Consider the following 26,448-nt stretch of genomic DNA (forward strand, 5'->3'; position numbering starts at 1 on the left):
AGGGGGAGTGCAATGAAAATGCATGACAGCATATTAAGATGTGAGCAATTGAGTGAAACAAGACAATACTTGCCTCACTGTTGGGATATATGAATGATGAATAATATTGTGACAGATTTATGTTGCCCCTGAAACAGAATAAATGGATTGTCAGCTATTATGAAATCTGCTCAATTGCGGGAATAGAAAAATTTCATAATTCAAATCAATCATTCACCAATAGCAGCTAAAAGAGACCAAAACATTTTTTTCATGCTCACACATAATTTTTCATCAGCCATGGGAATGCTTTAGAGCAATATATCATCAGATCAAACATTTTTATAATACAAATTTTAATTCATAAAAAGGAAAAAAAAAAACAAGAAAAACAATGGTAGTGCTTGAAAGTTTTAATTCGTTCAAAGCATCAGTGCAATTTTACCATTGTTATCAAACAAACAATGTGTTTTCATAATTTGAAATAATTCATCATTTGAATTTCTATAAGTGCCAATGGTAGATATCATGAAAATGACAGCATGGTAAGGAACTTTCATATATAGGCCTACACAAATATATATTTTTTAAGTGTAAGGGATGAAATATTTTTAGATTTGCATTAGAAACAATACATTTGGAGTAATAATGGCTTAATGAGATACATATTCAAATATCCTCTCTTGTAATTAGGACAGAATATTTACAGGTCATTTAAATAAATAATTGGCTGCAATGATAAATAATACTTTCTTTAAAACTCATAATATAAAAAGCAAAGCTATTAAAAAAAACTACATTTTTAAAGCATTTAACAAACATAAATTATGGTAAAAAGCAAAAAAATATTGTATTATTATTATTACAGAACAATTATACTGTGGAAATGGAAATGACAGAAAATAAAAACAATGACAGTTAATTGCAATGATTTGAAGGCACTTCCTTGGAAAAAATAATTTACTCCAACATCTCTGGAGTTTCTTCTTTTATATCCTCAGGACCTGTGGCACATAAAGAATTATGTGTCAAATATTTAATCACATTAAAGTTTACTTTTCATTTAAATCAATACTTTTAAAATACAGTTACAGTTAGAAAGGTGTATGAAGAAGACAGCATACGAAATTAAGTTCCAACAACTCAACCTGTCATACACAGAAACAATGAACTTCAGACTTGAATGCATTACTCTCCACTTGAATGGAAATCACTTATTCACATCATAAAAGACAATTTAACCGTATCTAATTGATTCAAAGGAAAACCAGTCTGAGCAAGAGTAATCATAACCTAATAAAACACCGTAATTCACCAGCCACATCATTTGACATTCAGACTGGTAATGGATTCTTTCACCTTTCACTAACAGGTTCTTTAAAAGTCTCATTCCACAGCTGTCATGCTGCCGATGATGTCGCAGGACAGACTGATTCTAGCGTCACAGTTTGGTCTTGAACTATTTTGAGAATGTTTCTAAGAATTAAATGAATAATGTTTGATTCTTTTACACATGAGCTCTGACTGACTGTCAAGATTGTGATTTCATCATTTTATTATACAATCTAATATACAATTATTAAATTGTACAATCTACCAGGAAAAAATGCATTAAGCAATTGCAACACAAGACAGAAAACATCTGCTAGATCCAAGTACACAGCTTTTTAGCAATACAGACATGAAGACATACAAATCAGTTTAAGTCGTTATACATTTAATTGCCATTTTAATTGCCAGAAGATAGACTCTTGAGAGACTTTGTCACATCACTTTGTGTATAATTTTTTCAAAGTGGTTGTTTCAACTATAGGAAATGTGTGTTACAAAGCAAATTTGCAAGTGGAAGATGTCTGGAGGTTGTTTTCTGTCTGCGTGAACTGTGCATTAACTGCCTAAAATGCACCAGATGGCCATGATTAAACTGACATTACATCTTGCTCAATATTTCTTCTAAGGTTTCAGTTAAAGAAGCATGCAAAACATTCCCAACAGTAACTGGGAGCAGGCTTGACTATCATATTACAAATGTTGCAGTTGTCTTGTTTCAGAAAATAAATAAATAATGTTATATGCATTAATATAATTATGAAATATTCATAATGTTATTATTATATTACTTTTACATAAAAGTTTTTAATATGCATGATCATGTCAAAATGGATTAAATAAAGACATTTAACAGATTTTAGTACTTGGAACAAAATGCATTCCACAGAAAAACCTTACCTTGCATACAAATAGCTAGTTAAAAACAGCTAAAAACCTTTGTACTTACATGCGTTTCTATGATTGTGTGCAAAGGGGACTCATAGCTAGCCTTGTTAGCAATCGTGCACATCTTTTATAATCTGTTGGGGACAAGAAAAAGAAAACAAGGAATTTTTACTTTCAGGACGTTAAACAGGCATGTTAGCATTGAACTTATGCACAAAATTGGGAATATCGCATAAAACATTTGCCAATAAAGCAGCGTTTCCATCTCGTGTTCAAGAGAACAAACTTCGTCACTTCCTGGGAAATTGATGCAAAATATTTGTAATAAAAATGATAGTTGCTGCAATTGAGGAAGCCACTTTGGCTCTTTTTTCCTACTGAATCAGAATCAGAATGAGCTTCATTGCTAACACATAGAAGGAATTTGTCTTGATGACAGAATCTTCTATGTATGTACAGATATGTTATACAAATGCAAGAGAATGTGAATAAGTATTCTAAATAAATATAAGTATGAATAGTGTTGTTCATTGCCCATTGTTTATTGCATTTAACTGTCCATGAGGTAGATGGCCCAAGGAAATAAACTTTTCTTGTGCCTGGCTGTTCTGGTGCTCAGGGCTCTGTAGCACCGACCAGACGGCAACAGTTCAAAGAAGAAGTGGCCTGGATGTGAGGGGTCCAGAGTGATTTTGCCAGCCCTTTTACTCGCTCTGGATGAGTACAGTTCTTGAAGAGTGGCGAGGGGTATACAGATGATCCTCCCAGACGTTCAGACTATCCGCTGTAGTCTTCTGAGGTCTGATTTGGTAGCCGAGCCGATACCAGACAATTACAGAAGTGAAGAGGACTGACTATGACTGCAGAGTAGAACAGTCAGAAAGCTGGTGATCCACTGAAAGATGTAGCTAGGAACAGAACGCTGGGTTAGTTTGATCTGGAGGACTGTTGGATTGACGGTGTTGAAAGCCGAGCTGAAGGATCTTCACATAAGTCCCTAGTCTGTCGAGATGTTGCGGGACATGCAGTGCCATGTTGACTGCATCATCCACAGACAGACCTGTTTGTCCAAAAAGCAAACTGAAGGGGGTCCAGCTAGGGTCCAGTGATGTCCTTCAGGTGGGCCAGCACCAGTCTTTTAAATGACTTCATGCTGGTGAAATGTTTACGAAGAATCGGCATACATCCTCTTCATAGATCGTAAGTGCAGGAGGGAGGGAGAGTGGGGTTGCTGGAGGTGTTGATGAATGCATGGAGAGAAGGTCAGAACAGGTGTGGGGTGTAAGACCGGGTTTTTCAAACTTGCAATAAAACTCATTTAGGTCATCAGCGAGTTGGTGATTCTACACAGTGCTCAGGGATGGTGTCTTGTATTTGGTGATGTCTTTCAATCCTGATGCAGGTTTGTTGGCTGAAAACTGGGTTTTCAGCTTTTTAGAGTATCTCCTTTGTCAGAAGTACATCATAAATGACTTTGGTCTCAGAGCGTGAAGATGAAATTCACTGTCATGTTATCTTGCGTTCGGATGCCTGTTGTTTGGGAACGCAATCATGTGAGGCACTTCTGGGATGTCATTATACCAATGACATTATTCTGATGACAGACTTTGGCTCAGGCATTTCAGAATGATCAAGCCAACATTTGAGATGCTGTGCAATGGAATTGCTCCACTGATTAGTCCAGTTATCCAATCACATCCACCGTTGAGGCGAAGTCACGTGAGTTATTTTGTTGTGCATCCCATCGAGGGATTTATTCTGTAAATGTGTTTATGTGTACGTGTCTTCTTACCGAATAAAACAATTATCCACCTCATTTGAGCGCTTACGTTTTTTATGCACATTTTCAGAATTTTTGCGCATCTTGGAGTTTCCATCCGCCGTTTTTTTTATGCGATATCCCAAAATGCATATAAAAATAGGTGGATGGAACTATAGCTAGTGACACTCTGGCTTGTGCTGTGACATGAAGCACACGTCACCACTTCAAACGCACTGATGAAATTCAGTTTTAAGTGGGGCTCTCATACCATCACGGGATGATGTATACAGTATATGAACATGGCTAAGGGATAGATGGATCCCTGTAAATAGCTTCATCTCTGCCCCAGTAATGTACTTGATGGCCTAAAATGACTGTGTGGGTTCAAGCACCACATGTTCCACCCTTAATGGTGTTTGTGAAGTCTGAACATCCCATTGCTGTCCTGTTCCAAGCACTGTTGCCGTCATTTTCTCTCAAGGTACTGCCACGTTTCCCTCCCTCTCCTTTAAAAATGACATTTCAAAACAGAACTCAAACACTTATAAGTATCTTAAAAGCATATGGCATTGGAATGGCTTTAGATTTACTGTTCCCGTACATGAAAATGTAATGATGTTTTATTATATGTGAACTTGTGGATCCTGTTTCAAGTTTACTACAGTATAGGAAGCATTTAAGTCATAAAAATGTTTTTTGAAGACAGAATTTCTGATTTCACAGTGAATTATTATGCTTTTTGCCATTCCCAGTGTTCCTCATGGCTGCCAAGTGCTAACATACAGCTGGTCGGTAATGCATGAACAAAGCTCACCTTAACAAATAACATTGTTAGACATATGCTGCACTTTCTTTACTACTACTTGCAATAATTCATAGATCCTTTTTTAGAAAAGAAATATTCACAATATCTAAGGCTGAATTTCACAACCCTTCTTTCTCTATGGAAAACAACAGAGGAGGGTCATGGAGCAAGTTCACAAAACATCTCTGGCCACTAACACACGTGTTTTTACTTAAGAAAAAAAAACTAAAAAAACAATGTCTAGGGGAAATAAGGCAACTATTGTGACCCAGAATATAAATCTGATCATCACTTTGGGCAACTAGTTTGTCTCTTTTTTTGTGAAGTATAAAATTTAGTACAGTTAAAGAATAAGAGATCTGATTAGTTTTGACATTTCTGCTCTCTATACAGAGTAACACGATGGATGGACCATTAGATAAGCGTTATTTATTGGAAAAATCGAAATCTCCTGAACGCCACAAAGTCCATGAGGACTAAGGGTGGAGGAGCATTTTCGTTGCGGTGTAACGCCCTGTCAAAACATTTTGTTTTACTTAAGAGAAGTAGAAACGTAGGCAGCATTTCTATAGTCTCTATAAAACACAAGCACATACATATACAATGAAAAGAATTTGCTGTAGAAACTATTCAAACTGCAAGTAACAATTAATTAAACGTGAAATTTTTAAATGGAAAAACTGAAAAACTTACTCCAATTATCTTTCTTTTATTTACTACTTTTAAAAATAGTTTTTTACATTGTATACAGCACAATACAACATAATCAATTAAGATCATGACAACATAATCTAATTTGAGTCTGCAGGGAAACATGTCATGTATTTAACCCAAAATTAAGATTCGGTTATCATTTACTCATGCTCATATCATTCCAAACCTGTATGCGTTTCTTTCTTCTGCAGAACACAAAATATATTTGAAGAATGTTGGGGTCCAAACAACATTGGACCCCATTTACTATAGACAAAGAAATACTTTTTTTGTGTTCCATAGCAGTAAATGATCATCCAGATTTGAAATGACATGAGCGTAAATGAGTAAATGATGAAATTTGTCATTTTTGGGGGAATTATTTTTTTAATCTTAAAGATATACATACATGTCGGTCTGGAACAATCCCTTGTATTGTGATAAATTCTATGGAAATGTGTCCTGCATTCAGATGGAAACTTGACTGGTCCTGCTTGGAAAAAAAAGATTTCAATCATCATAGGTTTTATGGATTAGATATTCTGGTGAATGAAATCACTCTGCTTTTAATTTCTACTACTACTTAATGTCTACTCAGGCATTATGCCTAATCTCACAAACTCGTAACAAAGAGGATGGTAAAGTAAAGATGCTGTAACTGAGTCACTTTTTCACTTGTACAGAACCCAGAAGGAGAATTAGTGCATGCTAACGCTTGACATGCCATCACAAGGGCAGAGACTTAATGATTCTGATTCTGGCAAAGCCGTTACAAAGTTTCATTGTATAAGCTTCCGGATAACAGATTTTAACACTAATTATTGTAGATGAACAAAGATTCTGCAATGAATAATCTTAAATGTGCTTTTCCTGAAAAAAATTTGGCTGGAGTACAAAATGTATTTCACAACCCAGAGGCTGTAGAAACAATTTACCTCAGTTAACCTACTGCAGGCGTAACTTATTTGACTGGCTTTATGTTATATGAGGGAAACTGCATTTCTAATGAGACGTTTAAAAACAGGCCTATAATGAGAATAAAGAAAGAGGTACTGAATACTGCACAGAATATACTGCCAATTACTTTTTAAATAGCAAGTGAACAGAAGCATTACTTCACAATTATCATTTTAAAGAGAAGTATGCTACATTGTTGTCACATGACCCAGCTACATTTTTCACATGACCTTATCAAGTTGCATGCAAGTCAATGAATCATATCTAGTTATTATCTTGGACATTTTTATAATCCAATTTTGTTAAAATAGCCTAAACTTTTGCCAGTCCAATCAAATGATGAGCCAAGAAAGAGATTGAGTTGGTTTTATTCTTGAGGTTTAGTGCACTGCGCTGTGGGATACAATATTTTACAAAGTAAACATGTGGCAAAGGTAGCAGGTCATATGACAAGGAAAATCCACATACTGTGCATGCACCGTATACTATATACACTGCAGAAACAGTAAGAGTATTGTGCAAGTATGTTATTCTGAACAGAGCTGGATCACACATACCGACCTCATCAACAGGACTGCATGAAATATTTTGTACTAAAAAAGATGAAAGATATTGAAATGGGTTTTTGTTTACCTGTAAAATGTTCTATAAATTTGTCTTTCATGCTTATGTCTCTTGGGACAATATCTGAAACAAACAGACAGACAAAAAGACAGTGTTAATGCTTTAATGTTTCACCCCTGCCTATTCAGTAACGCTCATATACCCCTTCATCAACACCAAACCAGAAATATTGGTTTGCAATTGATACTGTGGGTTAAAAGACTGACTCACCAAGAAGCTTCCTCTCAAACTGAAGCAGTTTGAGAAACATAGAAGCTGTTATTGCATGTAGCTTGATTTGGTTTGATTGGAGACATTTTATGGAGGAAAATAAGAAAGAGCACTGTATTTTTGTGGAGTAGTGTGAGTAAAATTTGCCAATGTATATGGAGAAATACTCCACAACAACTTGTCTCATCCAAATCAAACTTTACATATTTTGTTTTCTTTTCTTTAAAATAAATCATGGAATTAGTTGTTTCGTTAATTTAATCTGGGCCTACAAATATATTTTAATTTTACAGTCATAATTTTAAAGTATGTTTTATAGGTTTAACAAAACAAAATGTAAATTTTCCATGTTCCTATTTAAGTATCCCTTTGGGTAAGTGTTAAATGAGTTAAACAACACAAAGTCTCTGCCAACTATAACATACGTTCGCTATTCATCACATCTCAATTGGAAAATGAAGACTTTTTTTGCTGATATATAAAACCTTGAGATTTCCATTTTCAGTTAATTGTGAATATTAAAAAAGACACATTACAAAGTTAATATAAGCATTTATTGTACATTCAGGCAGAAGATAATTAATTTCTGATATAAATGTACATGGAAAAAACACTGCTGTTATATTAACGGATGTGATTCAGTGTATTTAGTCTGGGAATGATTATGTCATCAGCTTGCGTCCAGCTCAGTCACTGAATACACTCTCTAGCACGTGGCTTGAAGTCATTGTACAAGACTGTTACCTTAGCTATCAATAAAGAGATATCCCACTGACTTCTATTATTAGTAAATTTAATAAAGACATTCTTAATGAACCATTTGTCTTATTAATGACCTCCCCAAAACGTTTGCAAAACTGAAAACATGACTTTAATTTGCACAATGGTCCACAATGGTAATTTACAGACAGTCTTGTAAATACTATTAATACAATCTGTCAGATCTCAAACTCCTAAAAGCTTGTAGTGTACAAATGTACAACAAACTTTTGGAAAACTTCCCCTCTTAAGATGATGATATAACTGATTACAGTCAAATACGTCATGTGTTTGTCTGCGGTCACTACATGCTTGATATAATAAAGATGGACAGCCCCATTCAAAATATACAATAAATCCCAGACTGATAATCCAGCACTCAGTAAATCAGCTTGAGGCTTGGGGTCCTTGCTAATTATGTACAATCTGTGGCCCGCCCGACACCGGGATACTTGTCCCCACATGTAGTCTATATCACTTCCAGTCTATTGGAGTAAGGAGATTATTGCATGCAAAGTTGTAATGCCTATCAATGTCAGGTCCACAAATCCATGCAGCAGCTAATTTTAACCTGTCTCAGAACATAGGATAACCAAGACTGCGTTATGAATGAGTTCCCCTTTCATTCAAAATACAGCGATTTTCTACATTTATGATGCCTACAGATTCTTCTATTGTGGGTCATTCTTTTCCCATTTTTAATAAGACAATCATGATGATGATGCATTATCAAACACCTATTAATATAATTACGGGTCCATACGCATGTTGTCGCACCTGAGTCTTATATAAGATGACTAACTGCCTATGCTAATGGGCTGTTCTATTCAGAAAGCTACGGTGCAGTACAGTGTGTTGACTGTTTGGATTATACAAAAGTCCCATGATATCAGCATCAACTCACATTTTAAAACTAGCATGTTTTCACTGGATTAAAATCAGTCTCATTGAAAAACTTTAAAGGCAGTATACTCAAAGTTCATCCAGATCAGCAATAGCAGATGTTTATGGGTGTAATTCTTTCTTTGGCACACCACTTTTGTGTAACACGCCAATCATTTTATTTTATTTTTTTATGGCTAAGACATTTAAATTGACAATTCTGAATCAGCCCAACCAGAAAACTGTCACTGTAAAAATGCAATGAAATTTGTTTTATAGTCAAATTAAGTAAGGGTTAAGTAAGGGAAGAAACTACGTAATAGCACACAGAAACAAATTAATCTGTATTTGAGTATAATGAACTATTCTCAAGGGTATATCAGAAATGCTAAAATGCCTCTAAACACACCACAAAACCGGTCAGCTACTATAATATGTCATGACATGACATGGAACATTCAGTAGTTGCTGTAAATATAATGATCTACTAAATTATCATGATATTTACTAGTCCAGGCTTCACAGCACAAATGGTAACACTCTTTTTGCAATTGCAATGAGTACTTAGAGTATTATTATTCCAGCATGGACAGCTTGTGTTCAATGAAAGATTTCAAAGGTATCAAATTCCGTCAGATATATATAACTAAAGTTATTATGCATGAGGCAAATTTTAGGCAGACAAAATAGTCTTACATGGCTGGAATGCAATCAGGTTTTTACCCACAAAATGCAGGTCATCAGCACAGTTTTCTAATGGCACACATGATTTCTCAAGCTTTTAAACTTGTCTTTGAATAGTCCTTAGATCTTCACCGATGATTTGAGCATTATGTGATCTGTCTAATAAGACCATGAACATTCATGTTTCTACCCTCTGCAGATCAAAAGAGTGTCCCTTAATCCAATTTCATATCATTTTTACTGGATTTTTCACAATGACCCCAAATAATACAGGTTATATGTTGCTGTCACTGCAATGCAATCAAGACTATGAAAGACAAGACAGTTATGAACAGCTGTCCATGCATTAAGCGATTAAAGCATTAAAAGTGCAGTTGATATGCAGGCAAAAACTCCCACTAACAGGAAGTAGTTAATGCCCAGGATTACATTTGTATCATCACCTGATCTCAAATCAGCTTACCTATTGGTCTGCTGTTGTCCGGCTTGGGCAAATGTGCAGTCTTTTCACGTGAGGAAAACTTAACATCTTGAGAGACAGAGTAGAGGCCACTGGTGATGCGTCTGGACGCGGGTCCCTGATTGTCCCTGATCACTTGCAGGATGAGATTAAGAAGAGTTTTCCTTTCCGTCTCCTTTACCTCCTTGCTGTCCATGCACTGGCTGGAGGTGATGAGCAAAAGAATCATACTCAACAATATGTGCCATCTCTTCTCAGCCCGCATGGCTTTCCAGCCTGATAAACGAACAAAACAAGCGAACATTGTCATTATATCCTCGTACCAAAAGTTCTACGTGCGTAAAACAGACGGCAAAACAGTGGCTCAGTGGTCCTGCGTTTACGCAGTAGATTCGAGTCCGACCTATAAGTCACGACCTGTAACACTCCTTACTGTAAATAAAGCCTAAATAATTAAATAAAACTCCAATAAGTTTTTAATAAATCGCCGACTAAATGTACATGAAATTACCCAAAATCAAATATTTTGCACTGTTTAAACTTTAAAATCAGATAAACAATTCAATTCACTTTACTATAATCATACAGTCTGTACTCACATAAGCAAAATAAATAGCAACTTACGCGATTATATAGCCTATTGGTAGGTGCTTGTACCTCTAATGATGCTGACGCAAAGTTGTCAGAGAAAAATATATCCTCCAACAGTTTCTGTTGTCTCGTGTCTTTCTTGAGAACATGCGTCTTGTTTTTATACGTCAAGTGCGAAGCTTCTTGAATGTAATACAATCGATTTCGGGTGGGTGGCAAATGTAGACATCTTTCTCTTAGGTTTTTTTTCCCCCCTCAACTCGTGGTCAGTTCCTTTGACATTCGCCCCTCCTTTCGTTTTAAATTCATCACAGAAGTTCAGATAACTATAAAAAGTGTCTCAAAACTCCTCTCTGAGGTTTATTAAAAGAATCATAGCTGGCAGAGAGCTGGACGCGTAAATGTCCTTGGAGATATCCATCGCGCCACGTCCCCCAGGGAAATGATGGGGAACCTCAAGTATCCATATATCCAAATATACTCGCTTTAAATGTAGCTGAGCTCTGAAATTAACGCCTGGATGTTTTTGTTCATGGATGGCCGGGTCTTGTGACTGCACTAAGCGCGCTATCCTGGTAAGCCCTGCTTGTTTCCACCTCCCAACTCTATAGTTTGCACTTGGCTATGTGCTGGTATTACACGCTTAACGCATACATTCCAGGGTTCTTAACTTTTGTATCTCTACAAGTAAACGCAGATCAATAGTCTAATTGGAATGATATTAAGCACTTAGACAAAATATTTGATTAATTATCACATTGTCTCAACCTGTTCTCATGCCTTAGGTAAGCACTCGAACCTTAGTTATTTCTTTAAGCTTCTTAATATTTCTCTGTACCCCCCTCCCTCCCCCCATGGGGGGTCTGTGAAAGTCCTGCAGGGGTCATGTCCTGAAAATCTGGCCAGCCTTCAAGTTTGATACAGTGTGTGTTGGTAATGATATGTGATGGTAATAACATTTTACAATTTTTGGGGAATGAAGTGCTGAATTAACCTTGGCTTATATTAATAAGTATATAAATAAAAATAGATAGAATTTAAATTCTAAAATGTTGACTCGCTTGCATAACAGAAAAAATCATTAATTTCATTATAAATTATAATTCAGACTGCAATTGTATTATAGCCTAAAAAGAAATAAAAATGCACACAAACAAATGTAAGTGTTTACAAAAAACAACAATCAAACAAACAGACACTAAAAATAGTTTAAAGCTGTTATAATCTAGAATTGGTGCCATTAATGATTTATCCAGGGGATCCCTAAACGTTGAAAACACTTTCTTGGTTTGATTAATTTAAAATTACAAAGTCAAAAGGCACAATTTCACACAGCTCTTGATGCTCTTACAGGGATGTCACTGAACCCATGCTTCTCATATGGGAATTTGAAGGAAATGGCATTTTCCTCTCTTGACATCAAGATGGCTTCATGCTGACATTAGGAACATAAAAAATGATTTTCAGTTACTTCACTTGAATGCCACTTTTGCATGAGTAGCCTACATTTAAAGTAAACTTTTAACTTTACATATTAAAGTGGAACATGTAATGCAGTGCTATGATACCCTTTGACCTAATACCAAAAACATGATTATTGGAATGCGGTAGGCTACTTACCACCACCATTGGATCGTTACTTACACATACTTACACTGTGTGTTTGAAAGAAGGATTATCCACTGTTTTTATGCAGTGCATTTAACGTCAAGTTCCCAGCCTGTCAGATAAAAAAAGGCAATGAATAAGAACGAATACAGAGAGCATCACTGATAACATCATATTACTGGCGGGAAATGTGAACCTCTCCAGCAGACGCGCACGAGAGATGGTTTCACCTCATGATGACACACTTGTGATTGGCTGAATGTTAGTTCACTAAAATTTAAGTAACTAATACCAGAGAACACGTGCAATGTGTTTCACAAAAGTGACAGAATCACCTTTATCTAAAAGTTGGGTCTGCTACGCCCCAGATAATATGTATCAATGCCTTATGCCTCATGAGTCATGAACGCTCCTCGTTTTTTCAATACAAAATATTGTGCTTGGCGCCATCAAGCGGTGTGTTCTTAAACTACATATAGGCCTTATACAAAAGCTTTAAGTAAATAGTTTTGCTCAAAGTATTTTATTTTTCGCAATAAAGATGATTATTGATTCTCTGTGTATCTAAATTAATTTATTTATATTATTTTTTTTACAGTCAATGGTATAATGCCTCGTGAACTCTCCACGCCGGCTATAAAAAATATTGTGTTTGGCGCCATCAAGCGGTGTGTTCTTAAACTACACGTAGGCCTGATAACATATCGCCTTTCCTCCATAGACTGTAAAAAATAGCTTTCCTCACATATATAGGCACACAAAAGCTTTAAGTAAATATTTTTTGCTTAAATCATTTTATTTTTCGTAATAAAGACGATTCTTTTTTATTTAACTCTGTGTATCTAACGTATATTAAATACTGATTTAAATTGACGAATTTTCCAACCAGGGTTGCAGATGCCATTCGTAAGGTGTTTCTTTTTTCTTTCTTTTTTGTAAGGTGTTTCTTAAATCGCCTCGTTCGCATTTTGGGCTATGTAACTAAATTAGTTTGTACTAATTCTACTGTTATTTGTTGGTCCCACCTTGTTCTTCCAATTGAAGTCAGAACTTATTTGACGTTTACCTTCTTACCTTCAAATTTATAAACAAGTGGCGTTGAAAATTTGGGCATTTCAGTTTTGTCTTGTTGCAGTTGATGTTTCAATTTCTTATGGTCAACAGTAATAAATGATATATTTCCACTATTATTATATTATATTATATTATAATAAAGGGAATGGAATAAATACGCATACAACAAACTATACAAATTATATTTTATCTGATCGTATATATTTGTTTATTTGTGTACAGGAATGATAGGTAAAACCATGGGTAAAACGTTGATGTAATTCACACTGTTCGACATTTGATCTTCTTCCGTTCTGCGTAAGCGTTACCGTAGAAACAAGTTGACAACAACTTTCAGCCAAGTTAGTCAGTCGTGCACACGAATGTCTGCTGTAGAAATGTGTTTATTTCAGGATTCACTTTACTTGTCTTCGGAAGTGTTGTTCTAGCTGTTAACTTCATCTTTATATCAGAAAAGTGGATGTTTTAACAAGCTACAGTCAGACTTGAACATCCTGCGATTCGAAGGAACCGTTTAACGTTAGCGAGTTTTATCAAACGATGTCCCACAGGTTTGTAGGCTAAAGTCACAGTAAATGTGCTTTCAAATGTGATTTCAAGGAACTATTGTCTCAAAAAAATTAAATTGTCGCAGTCTTGCTATGGATTTATATATAAATATAAATATTACGTTTTATCTACGTTTAAGATAATGTTTAATTTTATTAAATGATTAATACCTTAGCTTGTTCACAACAATCCAATGAGTAAGACACAGTTTACCTCCAGCAGCACATACAATAAACTCTGGTCTGAAGCTCAAGAGGAGCTCAGCTGTTTGCTGGACCAAGAACTCCCAGAAGAACCTCTCCGCCCTGAGAGAGACAGAGTGGTGTTCTTCCAAAGGATTGCCACCTTCTACGTCTGCTATGCTCAGATCTTCAGGAAGCTGGACGAGGCCTACGACCAAAGTGTTCACCCCCAAAAGAGGCGTGCGATTAGGCAGGTGCTGGAGGGTGTGATGGGTCGTGTTCTGGAGCTCAAGAACGAAATGGTGGAAAAGGAATTTTCAGAGTACCACTATATGGATGACATCATTCAAGACCTGAAATTAACCCCTGTGAGTTTGACTAGAGTGTCACTTATGCTATTGTTATGGCAATTTTTAGATTTTCATTGATTTACAGTATTGATTTTCATTTACTTTCAGTAAGACATTGAAATGACTCTTTGTTGGACTGTACATGGTCTGCCAACATATGACTAATGTGTGTGTGTGTGTGTTTTTAAACACTGGGAAACAGGTGAGACGTCAGGAGGAGGCAGATTGAGAAGGTGCCTATGTCCCCTAGGGTCAGAGGCCGTCCAATTTAGAACTTGTGAGTTTGTAAGAATAAACTCAGCAGGATTAGATCACTAGCAGAGAAACCTTCCCTTGTTTAGATAAGGGCCTGTAAGCAGAAGACCTTGAAAGCAGTATAAAGACTCCTCTGCCCTCCCTTCCTGGTCGCACTTGTTTCACAGACTGTACTTTTGACTTCTGTGTGGCAACTGGGCCTTCTTGCAAGAATAAACTACTTTTTAATGATCATTTGAATTTCAGAGTGTCTCTTACACAGTGATTGATTGTTTAATGAATATTTTTGCCACAACACTATAAACAACTTTAGAAGTGTATTTAATCTATAAATCATCGTTTCAATCTCACATTTTGTCAAAGGAGGACCTTGAGATTCCAATTCCCATGTATTTCATTCACGAGCGAAACAAAGTGCTGCAGGACAGAGAAAGATTGTTTGCTGCTATATTAAACCAAATGGATGTTACAGAAAAGACAGAAGTAAGTTAAATTGCTTGTTTCATCATAAACAAAAATTGGATTGTTTCATTCTCTAACATGACTTCTCTTGCCTCTCCCAGCCTAATGTAATGCGTGTATTGACTCTGGAGAGGGCCATTAAAGTCATCCAAGTGGCTGAAAGAGCACGGCAAGGCCGACTGAGGGCAAAATTCATGAGGGAGATACACAAAGACTCTGAGAGACAGAAGAAAGCTGACGAACAAGAGGCAGTAAGCACTGACCAGGCTGCAGTTTGTATCCAGAAGGTACATTATACTATTGTGTCAAAACAAAATAGTTATATTTTTGTTAATATATAGCTATTAGGAATGCAGTACATAATTAAAATATCTATTTAGGTGTGGAGAGGCTTCATGCAAAGGAAAATGACAAAAAGGCTGCGTGAAGAGGAAATGATATTTCTTGGAATGGTAAGATATTGTGTACACTACTGTTCATAAGTTTGGGGTCGATAAGATTTTAAAATATTTTTGAAAGAAGCAAATCAATGTGTCCTTACTGAATAAAAGTAATAATTTCTTCTTTTTTTTAATCTTACTGACCCCATATTTTTTAATAGAACGTATTTACCCTTTATATTGTATGGTACTTTACGTTACATGCAAAGCACATCACCAATTTATGTGCTTTGTATTGATAGTCATAAATAAAGATTCATTGTGATTCTACAGCTTGTCTACATGTAGAGTATGTCACCATCGTGTTGCCACCAGTAGATGGAACTCTAATACTGTTTCATGTGATTCTATGGCTGTGCCATCTTCAGGCCATGGATCCAAAACTGTCCTATCCATCCCAAAACGAGCTGGCTGCCCAGAACAACAAGGCCAACAGGCGGACCAGGCAAGAAGAACATGAGGATGACTATCAGAAGTCCATCGGATCTGTTATTTATCAGATCAGGGACGTGGAAGGCCCAGAAATGAAGGAGACCATGAAAGATCAGATCAGACAGTGGTTCATAGAGTGCCGGTGAGTGGGATCTCTTGCCAATGTTTGCACACAAGCATGAATCACCATAAAATCATATAGGTTTATGTCAAACATCACATGAACAAACAGGTCTCATTGTATCCGCTTGTCGGAGAAAGTGTTAATGAACAGTATGAACTGACTGTGATGTCTATGGACTTTTAAAGGGATACTCCGTGTACTCCGTTAAACCGTGTACTAAGATCGACGGAAAATGAAAAGTTGCGATTTTCTAAGCCTATACGGCTAGGAACTACTCTCATTCCAGCGTAATAATCAAGGAACTGTGCGGCCGTACCATGGGTGCAGCAGGCGTAGTGATATGACGCAGCGCCTAAAAATAGTCCCCAGCTCGGTAACTTCTTCCAACGTGACCGGGACTAAGTTTGTCTAACCTATTCAACCTAATCACTACGCCTGCTGCACCCATGGTACGGCCGCACAGTTCCTTGATTATTACGCTGGAATGAGAGTAGTTCCTAGCCGTATAGGCTTAGAAAATCGCAACTTTTCATTTTCCGTCGATCTTAGTACACGGTTTAACTACAGAAGAGTCAAGTTTTAAATAGGAAAAATATTGAAACTCTTTGGTCATTTTGAAAGAAATGCTACTGGGCTCGTCAGAATCAATGATCTATGCTAAGCTATGCTAAAAGTGGTACCGTCAGACCCGGAGTTCGGCTGAATGGATTCTAAAACGGTAAAACTCAACTGTTTAACTCTGGGGGAGTTGTAAAATGAGCATATTTCCGAAAAAAGTGGAATATCCCTTTAAGGTACAAATCTTGCATAGTGTGCCTTTAAAGGTAATCAGCTAACCTATCTAGTTTTTTTGTTTGTTGGCATTTTAGTGAGAAGAAGAAAAATGAAAAAACTTTTAGATATCAATCTGCATTGGTTGCTCCGTTGAAGTCATCTTGAGTAAAACAGCTCTATATTTAACAAAGCACATACAAAAGGCCTGAACCACAAGCGATGCAACCTGTTGTACAGAATACGGAAGTTTGTTGCGTATAACACCCATTACCTTAGGGTTTTACTGAGCATCTTTTAACAACATTTAACATGAGTACTTGTGAATAGTGATGCAACAGGCTCATTTCCTGACTACCCAGAGGAGGAGGATGGAGGTTCAGCTCTTATATTTGCAGAAAAAACACCTGAGGAGGTAAACATGTTCACATAATTAGTACATGTCAATATATGTTCATCTTTGACCAAAAACTATGTAGGCTCAGAATAATAACATTTTTCTGGGATGTTCTTTATCCATCCTGTTTAGTATTCTTATGATTATGATCAAATGAATTTGGAATATACAGTATGAAGCGTTTGTCATGTTTTCATTGACAAAATCTGTCATGTCCATGTCTGGATTGAAGCTGGCTGAAGAACTGGCAGCAAAGGAGGAGGATGATGCCAACAAAAAGCCAAAGGGCAAGGAGGAGATAAAAGAAAAAGGAAAGAAAGGGAATGTAGAAGACGAGGTAAGAATTGAGGAGAGGACTTAAAGTGACAGAAAACCAATGAAAAAAATTGTAAACAGGAAAACACTGAAAAGAACATCACTGAAGGCAGTATGAGTACCAATTATGACTACTGTACTTCGCATTGAGTGTAGTTTTCCTTGTTTTTTCTGATATTTTACATATAACTGGATTGTCACAGGAGGAAGAGCCTGGACTGAAGATGCTACCATCTGCCTATCTGGCAGATCTTGAGAGGGAATACAAGACATTTTCTGGCAAGGAAAATTGAAGAATGAAGTGTTACAATAACAACATATCAGTGTCAAGAGAGAGGGTGTGACTGACTGTCTCATCTGATTTGCAGAAGTTTGGAAAAACAGAAACGAGTCCAAGAATTTTAGTCAAAGGCACGAGCTGGAGCTGATAAAAGAAGAGAAGAGAAAAGAGACTGAAGTGGAAATAAGAAAACAGGTGACTGATGGTTCATTAAATGTCTTATAACTTGTTGTAAAAGATGGCTAGCCTACTAGTGTTGAACTGCTCTTCGTGTATGTGCTGTTTTTCATTGGCTGCTATTTTTCTTTTCAAAGTTTCCTTATGATCAGACATTTAAGGCCACATGTTCCTCACAATTATTGTCATTTTTATTAACATTAATCCTAGGTTTGGTTTTTGTTGCTTGTTCAGGTGGATGAACTGATGAGACAGGAGCTGGCTAATTGGAAGCTGGCTGTGGATAAAGAAAAAAGCGGAAAGGGCAAGGGTGCTGCAAAAGTACAGTAAACCCCTTCTGTTTACATGGATTTATTAAACATCAGAGAGATTGCCTGGATGTCTTATGTTACACATTGTAAATGAAGAAACTGAAAATGATGTTGCCTCTGCTTGCAACACAGGTATTATACTGTCTTTATGTACATTTTGTTTCTGACTACGCAGAAAAAGAAGGCATCAAAAAGCGGAAAGAAGAAGAAGAAGGACAAAGACCTTACAGCCGATAGGTTTTTATTTATTTATTGTTTTAGTTTAATTTTGCTTTTGGAAGTTTGGAATTCTCTACCATTAAAGGGATAGTTCATGCCTTTAACTACTACATGTTTCACAACTGATTTGACTTTTTTTCTTACATGAAACACAGAAGGATAAAATTCAAATAATTGTATCGGATGTTCATTTTCATGCCATATATGATGACTAAGGCTTTCAACTTTCAAGCTTCAAAAAACACACAAAAGCACCATAAAAGTGGTCCATACTGTATGACTATACAGTATTAATATACAGTATAACACACTTTTATGATACTCATTCAATTTCATTATGGAAGAATGCAAGTATAAAATGAGAATTTCATTTTGTCAAGTTTTCCCTTTAGATGTTAAATAATGCACTACTGTTCAAAAGCTAGCGGTCAGATTTTCCTAAAATAAATGAATACTTTTATTCATTAAATTGATCAAAAGTAACAGTAAATATATTTGCAATCATTACAAAAGATTTCTATTTCACAAAACCTATGTTCTTTTGAACTATATATTGAACTATAACAAAGAAACATTGATAATAATGATAAGAAAGGTTTCTTGAGCAACAAATCAGCATATTAGAATGATTTTTGACACTTACGACTAGAGTAATGGCTGCTGAAAAATGCTGCTTTTTTATTTAAATTGTAATAATACCTTTTTTACTGTAATTTTGATCAAATAAATGCAGCCTTGGTGAGCACGACACTTAAAAACATTTAAAGAAATCTTACCGCCACCAAACTTTGAATGTGTATATTGAACTCTATGTTAATCTAACTCTTTTTTTTTTTTTTTTAGGACCACAGAGTCACTGTTTGAAGAGCTGGTTGAACAGGAATTGCTGAAAAAGGCAGAAAATCTTAAACTAAAAGATTATCTTGGTAATGTTTCAGTTTATGGTGAAAAAAAGAAATAAACACTTCTTCTGTAATGCATGTTTGGCCGTTTCAGAAGTTTAAATGGGTTCATACATGTATATACATGTATATACAATTTACTAATCATACTCACAACCATTATAACACATCTGGACACAATCTGCTCTCATTAAAGGGGACTATAGCTACCTTGGCACAACTCTACGACAGTCTGATATTGAGCCTATGCCGTCATTATCTGATGTTCGTCAAGTTGTAGCCCTTTATGCTGTCTTACCATTAGGTGAGTAAATTAATCGCTCTGCATTTACATATTTTTACTTAAGAAATGCCACTTCAACATACAGTAAACTTCTTCATGTGTTGGCTTTATATGGCCAGCTAAAAAAAACATAAAACAACATTGTTCTATACTAGGTTCCCAAGCTGTTCATGAGAAGGCTCCCCTGGTAAAGAGCATCTTGCTAGTAGGGCCATCAGGGGTGGGTAAGAAAATGTTGGTCCATGCCATTTGCCAGGAGACAGGGGCCAATCTGTTCGACCTTTCACCTTCAAACGTTGCTGGAAAATATCCTGGCAAGAGTGGATTGCAGATGATGCTGCATCTGGTGTTTAAGGTAAAGTTTAGTTAGATATTGGCCTAAATCTGTGAAAGTGGCCTGGTAAGTATTGATATTTTGATGTACTCTGTATTCGGTGCAGGTTGCCAGACTGATGCAACCCTCTGTAATATGGATTGGAGATGCTGAAAAGATGTTTTACAAAAAAGTACCAAAAGATGAGAAGGAGGTAAAGAGTGTAACCTACTTGTGACCTGTTTAGTGGTGAAATTAAAATTAATGAGATGTTTTAATTCTGCATAAACAGTTAGATCCGAAGCGTCTGAAGAAAGATTTGCCCAAAATCCTCAAGTCCATCAAAGGAGAAGATTGTGTTTTAATCGTAGGCACGACAAATGATCCACACAGTGCAGACCTGAAATCCTTGTGCAAATTCTACAATAAGATCATCCTCATACCTCGACCGGACTATGCATCAAGATATGGTAAGCTAATTTTCTAGATTTTTGTCAGCAAATAGCAAATCATTAAGTGGTGAGGCTTTATATATTATGAGATGTGTTTGTGTGTGTATGCAGTATATATGTCTTTTATGCTCACCAATGCTGCATTTATTTTATAAAAAAATAAACACAGTAAAAACAAATATTGTAAGTCTATTCCTGTGGTGGAAAAGCAGCCATTACTCCAGTTTTCAGTGTCACATGATCCTAAATCCTTCTTATATGCTGCTTTGATGCTTAAGAAACATTTCTTATTTTTATCAATGTTGAAAACAGTTGTGCTGCTTAATATTTTTATGGAAATCGTGATACATTTTTTTCAGGATTCTGAATAGAAAGTTCAAAAGAACAGCATTTATTTAAAATAGAAATCAATTCAGTGTCACTTTTGATCTATTTAATGCATCCTTGGTGAATAAAAGTATTAATTTCTTTAAAAAACAAATCTTGCTGACCCCAAAGTGTATATCTAAATAATAGTGTATATATAAAAGAATAATAAGCAAAATGTCAGTGTTTCCAATCATACATCTGCATATTTTCACAGTAATGTGGAAAGAGCTGATAAAAAAGAATGGAGGAGAATTGACCAGCGTCCTGGACCTCAGTTCTCTGGCAAAGATTTCCGATGGCTACACACAGGGTCACATGGTGCAGGTGGTACGTAGCATCTTGACTGAACGGCGCATTCAGCAGTTGCCTAAACGTCCACTAACTGCTTCAGAGTTTGTGCCTCCACTTGCTAGAATTGACCCAGTGTTTCAGGAAGAAGAAGAGTCACTAAAAGTAAGTATAATCTCTCACATGTCAGATAGCATGGCTTCCCACTGCACATTGAAGTTGATAGCGAACTTGGCAATAAGATAGTATGTTTTTGGTTGATAGTCTCAACCTGAGTGGGAAAAGACCCTCATGATATTCATCTTATTTCCAGTCTTCACTTTTTTTTCTTCTTCACAGAACTGGTATGCCAAGACTCCCCTTGGAAAGAAGAGAATTAAAGCTGCCTTAGGGAAAGAGGGTGATGAAGAGTCCCCAAAAACAGGAGGCAAAGGTGGCAAGAAGAAAGGAAAAAAGTAACAATATAAGAGTTAACATGATCAACCACAGTAGCAGATTCCCTGCTTTGACCAATAAATATTGATTTGCTCATGTCATCATTATCTTATGATAATGTGCATATTTTTGTTCAGTTGTAAATTAAAATCCAAATTGAGGGGGTGGCACAAAAGGGTTTGTGGGTCTATAAATACACAGATACCATCTCCATTTAAGAGCATGCAAACCACAGTGTGAAAAACATGATCAGAGTATCACACCTTAACAAACTGGGATACAGCCTGCACATTTTCTTTTTTTTATAACTTTCAAGAAAGCCCCATAAGCAAAGTAATGATGATACTTTAATCTGATATAACAATCCGAGATATGATGGCAGCTAAAATGGGGATCTCAGGATAAATTTAGGTTCAATAATTGTAATGAGTAAAATTCTTATTCTGGTGGCTTGAAAATGGCCAATGTCTCTACAAACCTTTACATGGCTCCCATTTTGATGGTCCACCGCTTCATTAGTTCTAAAACACAATCTGCCCCGAAAATGTATATCTAAAGGGATAATACCCTACTGTACAAACGTTTAGGGCCGGTAAGTCTCTTATGCTCACCAAGGCTGCATTTATTTTAAATAAAAAATACATTGAAAATAGTATTATTATGAAATATTACAATTTAAAATAACCGATTTCTATTTTAAGAATTTTAAAATGTAATTTATTTCCTGTGGTGGCAAAGCTGAAGTTTCAGGAGCCATTTCTCCAGTCCCCAGTGTCACATGATCCTTCAGAAATCATACTAATAAGCTGATTTGATGCCCAAGAAGCATTTCATCAATGTTGAAAACAGTTGTGCAGTTTAATAGTTTGTGGAAAACGTGATACATCTTGTCAGGATTCTGTGATGAACGTTCAGAAAGAACAGGATTTATTTGAAATAGAATGTATTTTTAACCATTTAAAATTCTTTACTTTCAATGTAATGCATCCTTGCTGAATAAAAGTACAGAAAACAAACACACTTACTTTTGAAAGGTAGTGCACATACCTATACAACCAAATTCAAGTACTGTATAGATATTCAAGCTGCAATTTGCTGGCAAGACGTATGTGTACGTAAATTTTTTTTTGTGAATTTTCTTTTTGAAGTGAAGCTAACAAGTTTCCCTGCATAAGAATTCTTCCCTCTGTCTGCTGTGGGATGTTGGGGTCCATACATAGAGGTGAAAAGACAGTATGTGCTTTAGATGTGTCAAGGACAACTAATGAGAGAAGGGGATTTTGAAGCCCCAGTTAGACATGTGGATCTGTGATTGGTCTGGACTGAAACTGAGACAGCCCCCAGACTAGGGTTTAAAGGATTATCTCAGATCAACAAATGGACAGGCACTCTATCAAAGAAACACATCTCAGTGCTGGTAAACATGTAGATCTGAATATTTCATCAAAGTAGAACTTGTGTGATTTCACAAAGTTATAATTGAGGTTTTGGTGCTTCATTTTACTTATATAAAGTAAAGCAAAGCAGGAACAAGCTGCACTATAGCATCAACGTCATTGACATCCTGAAGGTCATGCTGTTTTCACTCTCTAAACTCACGTGCCAACTGTGTCATGGGTACTATGGATTGAATTTAGCCAAATCACTTTACGTTTATATATATTTCTAAAGCATGATTGAAAAACAGTTACAAATGATTTATGTGTCTATTGATTGTATCTACTATTAATACAAATGATATGTTCAAATTGAACTGCTAAGAAATATAATAATGGAGTGCAAAGCAATATAGTATGAGCACTGAGCAGTAAGGTGACTTCGAGTTGATTTATGGCTCGATAAATCTGTTGTCAGCAGGGTGGAGAGAGACAAAACCAAAGGACATGTGAAACTTGCAGAGATGGACTCCAAACAAGGACCTGTGAGCTTAGGTGAAGTGTTCAGCTGTTTCATCAAGTTCTAATTTCACCTAACATATCCTCACATGGTTCTGGTTCCTTAACAAATTACTATTTATACGGCGTCTTCGGGCCATCAGTGATATCGCATCCCCGTCACTTTGAGTTGAGACTACTTGTACACATGCATGGTGGATGTCTGCAACTCCTTTGACAGACTCCTTTGGCAAACTGCAACAGGCTTTCAGGTTGATTCAGTGGAAACAGGTAAAAGTTAAGTTCTGAAGGTGAGGTGCATAATTTCTTTCGTCGCCAAACAGAATAGCAAAAAGAATGACAGTTTTCAAACACTTCCTTCTGTCTATCATTGGTTGGCAGAAACAGGTAGTTCCTCACCCAAACTCATGCCATGGTTGAGCTAATTATTATCCAGCCAGTTAGAGTATCAAATCAAATCAATTCTGTTTGATGCTGCTATTAACATAAAAATGTCACTATGAACATCATGCATCAAGATAACTCAGGACAAATATGTGGGGTATATGTCCGCTGACATGTTCAAATTTGATAATGCGATGTGCTTAATAAACAAAAAAAATAAATAATGTTTTAAGTCTCAAATAATTCTTGAATTGTCAATTGAGAATATGCATGTTGAGACTTCTTTAGTTGTCAGAATGAATCCTGTTCTTTTAACATGACAGCTTGAATGCCACTTACCAGGACTGGACAGTCTTTCAGTATGGGCATTCAGATCTAACAAGTGATTTCACAGCTGAATGACAGGAACTTTTAATCTCCTGTGACCTTTCCAACTCAGTTGTATTGGAATCTCTCAGAGAAATATGAACTCAGGAACATGCTACTGTGAATAACTTCTGGTCAGCACAACGTAAATCAATAAAAGGAAACATTCATTCACTGGGAATCAACTTTGAATCAAGCCTGAGGATTTGTTAAGGTATATATAGTCAATTAAGAGATATAATAAATAGGCTTATGAACCAAACCATCCTTTGTGAAAGGTAGATGGTTGGTTATCTGTGGATGAAAACAATGCTAACAGGCAGGACTTGCTCCATGTAGTCAAGATGTTTCTATCTTTGTCGATAATGACGCACAGCTATTTTGGAAATATGTCAGCTGTTTGGTATTAGCCTTTGGGAAAGCTGAAAAAAAAAAAACACACTTTCAGCTGCTTGTCTGCCAAGGGAAACAGTGGATAGCACACTGACCTGGGTATCTTTGGTCAAACTTTGGAGGATAATCTTGAAGGAATTTACGTGAACTACAGAAAAGCCTAGGCGGACTTTGATTTTTTCTGGTATTTCTGTTATTAGTTTCAAATATTATGGTTTGAAGGGTCTTTTATGGACTTTAATGTGAGGGAAATGTCAAATTCAGCTAATGGTGAGTGGAATGGAAGATCCGTTTGTTCTTCCCTATAATGTCTGGTCTGTATGAATGTTTTTCTCGTGACTGATTTCAAAATGTTGTTTAAATAGCCTACCTAGTTTTCTGGTGCATGATCAACAACAACAAACGATTTGATAAAGTCTTAACAAAGTAATGTAATTACTCCAGTTTTATAAGATCCCAATTTTTTTGATTTGACTATAGTCTGATTAATACAAACAAGCTAAGAAATTCATTATTTATTCCATGTTTTTAATCTCAAGGATGCAAGGATGGTGTCATGTTTCAAAGCATTATATACACTTGAGGCCAACTATTAATTGAGCAATTGAAACATACTGCAACAACTGGGAGAGGCGTTTGTTTGTAATGTGAGAAAGAAGTGTGCAGAGTTAGTCTGTCTTTATTTGATTTAGACAAACTTCAGTTGTATCTGCACATATGGACATAACCACTCCATATAAGCTAGACTGGCAGAGACATCAGTGCATGCCAAGTTATTAACTAATTAGGCCTATACACACAGAGTGTAAGAAAATATAATTTCTGTCTGTTTCATATTTCTTAGCCAACCACAGGTTGTATTCACTATTAAGATCTGTTTCTGTCACAGGAGTGTTTAGACATCAAATTAGACACATGAATGCATTGTTAATTAGGTAAAAAAATTAAATAATAATAATTAATACATAAATTATGCACATGCGTAAATAACAACAACAATAAGCATATTTCTTTTTCAGTCCTCATGAGTAACAAAAGACACTTTTTTTTTTTGAGCTCAAATGGAGTAAAAAACTTGAAGTTGCTGGCCTTAAGTTACCTAAAGGCTTGTGAGAGTAGGCTAATACTGAAGTTCCTAAACATGGCATGTAAGAATAATTTCTTAATCAAGCATTCTGAATATTTGTATATCATCATGATATATTTTATACTAGCAGTGCGAAGAAGACCCTAAGTGACATTCGCGGGACTCTGAGACATTCACCTGAGTTTTTGGCGCGAACACGATCAAAGGAAAGCTAGAATGAGCAGGCGAGTTGTTGTGCTCGCGCAAAAGCTAGGTTTCCCCCGCAAATGTCACTTTGGGGGATCCGTAGTACCGCGGTATTTGTTACAAAAAAAGAAACACTGATAATTCCTCTATTTTTGTCTAAAGTGAATAGAATTCAATTGGTGAAAAGGCTAGAGGATGTGACGCTGTGTGAGAAAGAAGTCTGTACATTTGAAGTGGTCCTCAGTCATGCGTACGTCCAGGGTGAATGGACCAAGAATGGACTCCCACTTAAATCCAGGCCTGTGTGTCGAATTGCCACACAGGGGAAAAGACACACACTCACCCTGACGCGTGTCACGGTTTCTGACATGGGCGTCATCAGCTTCAAGGCTGAAGGGATCGAAAGCTCTGCTATGCTGACAGTCACAGGTACCACCAATGTGCAACCTGTCTTTAACCCTGTAAAGCCTGACATATGAAATACTAATGGTCAGATTTTTTATTTTATTTTAAATGGAACAGTTTA

General features: G+C 36.3%; 3 protein-coding genes across 6 annotated transcripts in view; 2 read left to right on the forward strand and 1 right to left on the reverse strand.

Moving 5' to 3' along the window:
* Positions 1-376: 376 nt before the first annotated feature.
* On the reverse strand, positions 377-10,945 carry alkal1 (ALK and LTK ligand 1). Of its 4 annotated transcripts, none has more exons than XM_084087702.1 (6): positions 10,690-10,945; positions 10,036-10,308; positions 7,047-7,100; positions 5,866-5,946; positions 2,258-2,330; positions 377-983 (listed from the first exon to the last, which is right to left on the reverse strand). In XM_084087702.1, exons 2-5 carry the CDS (start codon positions 10,295-10,297, stop codon positions 2,266-2,268), a joined length of 462 nt encoding a protein of 153 aa, XP_083943828.1. In that variant the 5' UTR covers positions 10,298-10,308; positions 10,690-10,945; the 3' UTR covers positions 377-983; positions 2,258-2,265. The 4 variants fall into 4 exon arrangements, with proteins under 4 accessions (XP_083943828.1, XP_083943826.1, XP_083943827.1 ...); XM_084087700.1 differs by having other exon boundaries at positions 5,866-5,949; XM_084087701.1 differs by having other exon boundaries at positions 10,657-10,945.
* On the forward strand, positions 10,931-22,619 carry LOC311066474 (dynein regulatory complex protein 11). Its single transcript, XM_084087697.1, has 19 exons — positions 10,931-11,198; positions 14,077-14,404; positions 15,005-15,124; positions 15,205-15,390; positions 15,484-15,555; positions 15,912-16,117; positions 17,201-17,285; positions 17,500-17,604; positions 17,786-17,861; positions 17,951-18,057; positions 18,274-18,360; positions 18,526-18,587; positions 19,413-19,495; positions 19,668-19,775; positions 19,910-20,109; positions 20,195-20,281; positions 20,360-20,537; positions 21,103-21,341; positions 21,516-22,619. Exons 2-19 carry the CDS (start codon positions 14,306-14,308, stop codon positions 21,633-21,635), a joined length of 2,220 nt encoding a protein of 739 aa, XP_083943823.1. The 5' UTR covers positions 10,931-11,198; positions 14,077-14,305; the 3' UTR covers positions 21,636-22,619.
* Positions 22,620-24,696: 2,077 nt separating this feature from the next.
* The window catches only part of obscna (obscurin, cytoskeletal calmodulin and titin-interacting RhoGEF a), a 47,715-nt gene continuing 45,963 nt past the window's right edge, over positions 24,697-26,448 (forward strand). Inside the window, exons 1-2 of the mRNA XM_084138757.1 lie at positions 24,697-24,919; positions 26,085-26,351. Of these exons, the coding sequence (XP_083994883.1) occupies positions 24,880-24,919; positions 26,085-26,351 (307 nt within the window). The 5' untranslated portion in view covers positions 24,697-24,879. The remainder of the gene's footprint in view (positions 24,920-26,084; positions 26,352-26,448) is intronic.

Source organism: Abramis brama (assembly GCF_963993115.1).
Source record: "Abramis brama genome assembly, chromosome: 16".
In the NCBI taxonomy this organism is placed as follows: Eukaryota; Metazoa; Chordata; class Actinopteri; order Cypriniformes; family Leuciscidae; genus Abramis; species Abramis brama.